The sequence below is a fragment of the Lontra canadensis genome, unplaced genomic scaffold (genome assembly GCF_010015895.1).
Source record: "Lontra canadensis isolate GAN:19392208 unplaced genomic scaffold, GSC_riverotter_1.0 scaffold813, whole genome shotgun sequence".
In the NCBI taxonomy this organism is placed as follows: Eukaryota; Metazoa; Chordata; class Mammalia; order Carnivora; family Mustelidae; genus Lontra; species Lontra canadensis.
Window position 1 is genome coordinate 19,518 of NW_022631797.1, and position 8,387 is coordinate 27,904.

General features: G+C 48.2%; 1 protein-coding gene across 1 annotated transcript; it reads right to left on the minus strand.

Annotated features, from left to right (window-relative positions):
- Positions 1-400: 400 nt before the first annotated feature.
- LOC116863273 (F-box only protein 32) lies at positions 401-8,382 on the minus strand (the record flags this gene model as incomplete). Its single annotated transcript, XM_032850776.1, has 4 exons — positions 401-962; positions 1,389-1,532; positions 2,500-2,682; positions 8,194-8,382. Coding segments are annotated over 4 exons (606 nt in total), but the record flags the coding sequence as incomplete, so codon positions are not given.
- Between the last annotated feature and the right edge of the window lie 5 nt (positions 8,383-8,387).

The window sequence follows — 8,387 nt, forward strand, 5'->3', positions numbered from 1 at the left end:
ATCTTGTCTGCGGTGGGACTTCTTCCTCTGGGGCTGTTTTTAGTTGGCCCTATGTTGCCCCTGAATGAGCTACAACACGAAAAGAAAAAAAAAAAAAAAAGGCTAATGTGCTGTGGAGTTGTTCTAGAAAGGAGTCAATGCCAAGGAGTGCCTATTCCCGTAAAAAGGAGGTCTGCAAGGTGATGAGGATTGCCTCCAGGACCCCTTCCTATAGAAACCACTTTCCCAGGAGAAAAAACAAGAAAAACAGACACTGCCTGCGGGACAATGCACTTTGTCGGAGGGGGTGCTGCGTACTTTCCGAGGTAGAGTATTGTGTGATATTTGGAAGACAAGGCCCTATGCCCACGCGGGTTTAAGATGGGTGGTGCTTCCTTTGCCTTTTTAAAACAAACCTCCCCCCCCAATTTAAACCGAAGCACAGGGATTTCGCGTATGTTGTCCTCTTCTCTTTCTTTAAAAAGCAAATTTTCACATTGTAAACAGAGTGTTCTATCTTGAATTTGAGTTCTGCCCTTCTTTTCCACATCCCTAGGGAACTACCAAGGAGTCTCAGTGAACACGAGAATTCCATTTTCACAGACGAAACTGAATTCCTGCCCTTACAGTCTTGCCGGCAAATAGTTAGGAAAACAGCTTATGGACAGTATTTCCGCTTTTCCATACCAGTTCTAATGAGAAGTCCGTATTCTGAGACTCCCAGCCGGCAGCTGCATCTCTCTCCCCTTCCAACGTCCTCTCAGTGACTTAGCTCACAAGTTCTGAGCCAGTGTTTCAAATGTACACTATATACAAAGGAAGTGTCCGAGCTCCGTATTCCCAACCATCCGATCAGCTGGGGAGCCCTTCGAAGTGTTGTCCCGAGCTGGGATTCAGAACTTGAACAAGTTGATAAAGTCCTGGGGTGAGAGGGAAACGGAGCAGCTCTCTGGGTTATTGGCTGTGCACGGGTGGTCAGTGCCCTGGAAAGGAACATCACGGTTGTAGGTTGGAGTTCTCAGAAGCACCGTGTTGGCTTGTAGCCCCATGAGGCTGTGCCCAATTTCACAACATTCCTATGTCAAGAATGCCATAAGTTCTGCAAAAACTAAAGAACTGTGTGTGTGTGTACCTGTGCACAAAGAGGGTGGGAGAATTTGAAGGTGGGTGGGATGTACAAGTATACACACACACACACACACACACACACAAATAGCGGTGGAGGAAATTAAGGGCTCTCAAAGGTTTTCTCCCCAGGGACTGAATCAGTGTCCTGTACACCTTCAGTGAGGGGCTGCTGTAGGGAAGAGTAGGAAAGGAGCTGGAAGAGCTTTCGCATGGCAATGCTGGTGCCTTTGACTCTTAGGGGCTGGGCTAGGGGTCTGTGGCAGCCACCTCGAGACACCTACCTTCCAGGAAAGAATGTGACAGTGTCTGCAGAGCTGAAGGGTGTCTCCGTACTGCTCTTTCCGTGGGTAACAGCGCACAAGTTTAAAATACATCTTCTTCCAGTCCAGCTGTCCTTTGTCTGATAAAATTAATCGCTTGCGGATCTAAATTACAAATGAATACAGGTAATTGCAGACGACCGCAGGAGACTTCATCAAGAAGACGGTTGTGGTTTTATGCTTCTGAAAAGTTCTGTTCCCACCCTCTCCTTCCCCCTTTTTCATCTATGCCCTGCACTTGCCAGGGAAAAAATTGCCAAGATAGAAAGAAGGCTATTCTGAGCTCTACCCAGTGAGACAGTAGCTTTATCAATCTTTAAAAGACACAGGGGTCTGGTGACATCTTACTGGTGACCTCTACTAAACTGTATTTGGATGGTCCTTTAAAGTTTAGGTGATTTCAGTAAACACCTTCAATCTTTTCTCTGCTGTAGACTTGAGTGGTTATTTCCAGGGAGATGCAGTCACTGCTTGGCACGGTGGCTCTATTTTATATCTAAATATTAGTGGCTTCATGAACAGAACTTGTTGAACTCACACATCTATATAAAGAATGTGGGGGAAAAAAATCTGAGGCAGCATAAGGAGGGGAAACAGGCCTAGAGCTGGTGTCAGAAACCCCTAGTTCAAACTCACATTCAAGGCCAGCTTCTTTCCCTTGGGAGCCATTTCCCCAGTCTGTGGTCTGAGTCCCCTCATCTGTTTAAAGTGAGGGTCAGGATACCAACTCCACACTGGGTTGTTAGACTAAAATGAAATACTATCTATAAAAGTTCCTTAGCTGTACAATATGAAGTTAAGTTGTAAGTTACTCTGTAATTTACTTTGTAAGTTACTCTGTTACTTTTTAAAGCAAGTTGTGCAAGTGTGCATGTAGGTTAAGAATGTCCCCCCACCCCGGCCCCGGAATCACATACATGATTTAGAAACCCCTCGTTCTGTTGCCCTCTAGTCAGCTGGGAAGCCCTGGAGGCTGGGCACCCGTGCCTCGAGCTCCGGAAGAATGCCAAGGAAGCAGGAGGGTGGGGGACAGAGAAGGGGACGGAGGGACTGCCCACGGGGCCCCCCTGACCTGTCGCTCGGAGAAGTGGTACTGGCAGAGTTTCTTCCACAGCAGCCGGTCCTCACTGAGCACGTGCAGGTCGGGGGCCACCTGGCCGAGGCTGACCAGGTCGCGCCCGTCACTCAGCCTCTGCATGATGTTCAGCTGGAGGCACAGGGGCAGGTCGGTGAGGGTGAGGCCTTTGAAGGCGGGCTGTGGGGAGAAAGCGGATGTTAGGCAGCACTTTGCAGGGGTGGGGTAGGGGGACGGGACTGGCGGGCCGCAGATCACCAGGTGACACTCTCCAAGGATCCAGCTGTCCCCTCGGCCTCCATCCTCAAGCTGGCTGACGGATCCCAGATCCAGAGGCGAGATTCTCAGCGGAGACCCACAGGAATAGCCTGGACCAGCTGAGGCTAAATGGTGCCAGAGGGATTTTCCCCCGTTTCACAAAGCATTATCCTTTCAACGACTCTCGAACGGCGCATGCTGGATTCTTGTGCTCCGTTCAATTCACTCACTGACCAGATTCGCTACCTTCCTAAAGGGCTCTGTGCCTTGGACAGAGCACCAGCCCCTGACCACGGATCCCTCCAGGCAGCGTTTCTTGCCTAGGCCCAAACTCGATGCCCCAGGCCTCCGGCTGTCCCCTCACTGCTCTGCCCGTCCAAACGGTGCTCTTCTTCAGGTCCAGCTTGTACCTATTTCTTCTGAAAGGGAATTTCTTTTCTGCCTTTTGTGGGTACCCCAGGCCTCTGACACATCTTCCTGGAATTCTTATGTTCTCTTCCAGGGACTTTTTGAACCAGCCCCTTTATGTTATGTAATGCTAACTGCTTCCAAAAGGAAACTTGAATGGAACATTCCTGCTGGAATGTAAGGTCCATGGAGGCAGGACTTTCTTTTTTCACTGCTGTGTCCTTTGTGCCTAGAAGACCACTTAGCATATAATAGGTACCCAAAAAATATCTGAGGGGTGAATGGAACCCTCATAATCAAGTAGGTAAAAAAAAACCAAAAAGACCCTGTGCTTGTTGTGTATATTTGTGTATCTGTGTGTGTGCATGCATGTGTGTGTGTGTGTGTGTGTGTATGCGTGTTTCCTTTAGGAATGACTGGTCCAGAACCCTTTGTAAATGCCTCCATCTTTAGAACATCTCTATTCAAACCTAGGGGATCCGTGGACTATTAAAAAAAAACAAACTCTTTGTGGGTAATACATTGGCAATTAATCAGAAGCGGCTTCTGCTTAACCCTGAACTTATATTTAATTATAATTTTATATTTATGATTTAAATTTTGATGGGCTCATGTTACCCGCCCACACCTGGACCCTTGAAGGTGGGGCCTAATTTCATATCCCCTGCAGACGAGCCCAGCACAAACAACCTCTTTTGAGGGCCTACCGTGGCCTGGCACTGGGGTTGGAATGGGTTCATTCGGCTGGTGAGAGACTCGGAAACGTAAGCAAAAGCAAACAATTAGAGAACAGTATGTTACGTGCGTCAAGTCAGCACAGAGTGCTCTGGGAACCGTCCGGACAGAGGAGGTCCTCCCTAGTATTTACTGATAGGTCCTGAACAGCAACCCGCGTTGCCATCTGGGTAAGCAGTCGGCCAAGTCCCTTATGACTGGGGTTCTTTGTTCTTCTCATGCTAGACCTGGGTGAGCTCTTGATTTTGGACTACGGCCATTTAGCTCAGTGCTCTGTCACCTCCAGGGGTCACAGGAAAAGATACAGGATGAAGAATCCCTTCCTTAGAGCTCAGGGGAAAATATCCCGTCGATGGGTATTGAGTCCCATCCTCAAATTTTTAGGGAACTATTCTGTTCAAGGCACATCAGAGCCCACACGCACAGGATTCCAGGGGGAATGTGTGGTTTCACCAGGCCCCACCTGTGTCCCCTGCAGAGCAGGACAGGTGTGTAGAGGGAAGGTGGGAAGAAGCATGGGGCCTCGGGAAGCTGGACTAAGGAGAAGAATGGGAGGTGGCATGGGAGGAACACCTGACGGACAAGCAGCAGATGTGGACCTCAGGTGCCCTTGGGAACTCTGGGTCTCAGTTTCCCCACGTCCAAAATGAATAGGCTTAGAAGACTATGAAGGTCCCTTCTGGCTCCAGCGATCTCAGATCTGGATCAGCTCCAGCCTCTTAACTCATCAGAAGTGACTATGACCTGACAGTTTAAATCATTCAAGCTGCTGGCCTGAACTTTAAGTTGTTTGCAAAATTCAGGACTTTTGCCGGACCGTGGAACGCTCTAGACCTATTTGTCGTTTATCATCTGCTGCTGATCATATAAGCTAATAAAACTGCCATGACATTTTCTTTTTGTTTCCAGTACTTCAAAGCATCTACTTTTTTGGTTAAAACTCCCAGGCCAATTATTACATTGAACTCCTATTAAAGTCCACTTGGCAGAGTTCACGCTCAAATTTTCAAACCTGAACTTTTCCAAAATCCTTGCCCAGACCCCATGCTGAGCCCTTGCTCCTGATAAATGGTTAACTGCTTGCATGCCTTCTTTTTGAATATAAACATATAAAAGAACAATAAGTCACTCAAGCATTTGGCTATAATCCTTCTATGGCCACCCCTGCCCTCTATCTGCTTCAAAACCCTGCCTTACCCACAGTGATTCTTACCCCAAACCCTGCCTTACCCACAGTGATTCTATGTGACTTCTCCCCCTTCCAAGCCAGTTCTCTTTGCCTTTTTCCCCTTTCGTCCTTTATTCTATTAATTATTTTTGCCAATAAAAATTGGCTCCATAGAATTAGATATGAAATTTAGAAGGAAAACAAGATTATATGCCGGGAAGATACTGCTAGAACTTTGGCAGATAGAAAGCAATTACTGTAAATGTCACCTTAACATTTTTGTATAATAACATACTTCTCTTTAGTCCAAGCTGTTAGAAAGTCGGCTTTAAAATATAGTGCAGACTGAAGTAATTAAGTCCTGTTTTTCTCTCTCTTGATCTTTCTTTCCTCTGGAGAGTTGGGCATTTGTGTGACAAGTTCTGTGGGCTCCATGGGTTCCCATCACTGCTCTCAAGATCATGGGGCTCAGAGCGAGGAGGGCTGGGAAGGAGGGCAGGGGAGGAGAGTTCAGTGGGGAGAAGAGCAGCCTCTGAAGGCAGGCCGGGGTTCAGTTCCCCTACTACTATATCTTACCTCTGCTGAGGCACCAGCCACACTGTTCTCTTTTTTTTTTTTCCCCTACGATTTCTTTGTTTTAGAGAGAGGGAGAGGAAGAGAGAGACTCTCAAGTAGACTCTCCTGAGCAGGGAGCCTGACGTGGGGCTCGATCCCACAACCCTGAGATCACGACCTGAGCTGGGACTAAGAGCTGGATGCTCAACTGGCTGAGCACCCCCCCCCCCCCGGCGCCCGCAGCCACACTATTCTTAACTACTCAGCCTGATTTTTCTCACTTACAAAATAAAGAAAAGCACATCTCACAGTGTTGCTGGCAGAGCTGATGAGATGACGCATGGAAGTACTTAGCATAGTGCCCAGTAGAAACTGGCTATTATAAAGACCCCTACTTACAGTTATTCACTGGATGAGTTAATTAATACATGTGAAAGACTTAGAAGAGTGTCCGCCACAGAGAGAGCCCTTTGTAATAATAAGAGCGGACACATTTAAAGACTTATTACATGCCAGACACTGTTCCAAATATTTTCTATATGTTAGCTTATTAAATCTTACACCAGGGCTAGGAGATAGGCATTACTTCCCTTCAATCATTCATTCACTCATCTAAAACTTATTGACTGCCTTCTGCTCTGTGCATGGCAGAGAGATGAGCAGGGAGCAAGACGGCAGTCTTTCCTGGCGGCGCTCATAAGCCAGTGGATGGACAAAGGGAAGCGGAATCACGTTTGAGATAATCTCAGATGGCAACAGATCCTCTGAGGAAGGTGAGATGAGAGTGTTTTCAGAGGATTGGATGGTCCGGGGAGGCAGGACCAAGCTTGGCATGGGCAGAGAACAGCTTGGCCAGACAGGAGTGCCAGGAGCAGAGGGGAAGCTGAGATGAACTTCAGTGTTTGATCTGTCCTGCACGGGATTGCATTGGATGTAAAGGATTTACAAAAAGCTGGATCACTGAATACATAGTTGGAAGAAAGCTGCATTGAAAAGAAGTTTGGAAACCAATGACGTTAAGAAAGCTTTGCCATTCGAGGAATAAGGAGTTCTGGCCCGAGTCGCTGGGCTTCTCTGGTCCCCACTCCTGTCTCACCATATGAAGGGTTATAGGAATGACAAGGGCCACCTCCTCCCTGGCGTGTTTGTGGATCAGTTAAGGGGGGTTCTAGGTAAGAGAGCCCATGGGCGTACAAAATACGTGAGCAGCTGTGGCCAAGGAGACTCCTGGGATGTGGACAGAGGGAACAGAGGCAAACTCTGGGCAAGTGTGATCCTCTAAACAGTGTGCCAACGTTGCTGGAAGGAAGAGGCCCTTGGGATAGATGGGACTTGCTCATTTAGATCCCTGGCTGGAAACTTCTCTCCTGGGCTTAGATCAAAAGAGAAAGGATTAACGTCCAGGCTGCGTATAACACCAGAAATCAGGTAGAAGGTCTACGTGAGTTTTCTGTGAGAGATAAGCTGGGAATCTGATCTCAAATTCACATCATCAAACTATGCCTACACTTAAGAGAACGGGGTAAATTATTAGAATAAATTCGGTAAATGTTCAGAACACAAGCTCTTAAAATAATCAAACAATTGAGATAACTTTTCTGGGCTTGTGCTGTGCTCTGTGTGTGTGTGTTTAAGTGTGGGAGTTGTAGCCGAAGTGATTCCAAGGAAGTCACATCATTCTGAAGCTTCTCATTATTCCCTTTGTTTCAGAGCTTAAGAAACTCAGAGGTTATTAATAGCCAAATCAAGGTCACTGCATTTTGAAAACTTCATATAAGTATTTAAAAGAGGTCAAAGAGGTTTCTTCATGTTACTTTCCCAAGAGATGGGGCAGACCCAGACGTTATCTGCTTGGGCCCCGGAACCACTTAGAGCAGCAAGGTCCGTGATAAGGGAGGCGGGCGCCTCCTGAGCCGTCTAAGTGTGCCTGTCCGTCAGCGAGTGGCAGGAGGGCAGGGCGCTGTCTTTCTTACAGTGTTTGTGGGCCTCAGTCCTCCTGCTCGCTATTAAAAGCATAAGAGCTGAGAGCCAGGTTAGTTTCTAAAAGCCAAAAGACACTACTGATAATAGGAGGGCCTCTCGGGATATTTTCCACTTTGAGCGAGAATCGCTCTTTTCTTCCCCTACATGTAATGTTCACAGTCTGGAACCAAAGGCTTCCTTGTCATAATTCTTAATCACTGGAAGAAGAATTTGCAAAGGTTGGTGGCGGCCTTCCAAGCCATGGCCGTCCCAGCTCTGTCGTATTCAAGGCAGCGTCCCTGCAGCTGTGAAGCACGCGTCCTTCGGGAGGAAATGGGAAAAGCGAGCGATCCACGCCCCCCCCCCCCAATCCAGGCTTCCAATTTTCCTGCCACGCTGCAATCCGAAGACTTTGACCCCCACCCCTTCTCTATTGGGAATTCCCAGCCCACTCTCGGCGCCCGGGAGAGGGCATCCGATCGGGACAGTCCACACTCTTCCTTCACCAGGGAAGATCTACAAAGTCCTGGGAGGCCGCCCAGCCTCTCGGGGGAGGCAGCGGCGGAAGTCCTTACCGCCGGAGGGAGGCGGGCGTTGCTGCTTACCCGGGTGATTTGGATACTGTTCAGCTGCTGCTGCCAGTGCAGAATCGTCTCCATCCGGTATACCCACATGTTGATGTTCCCGACCAGCACAGACTTGCCGACTCTCTGCACCAGCGTGCACAAGGACGTGTAGAGGGTCTGCAGCAGCTCCCTGATGAGCCTGATGTTCTGCTGGTCTTCGAGGACTTGAGTGG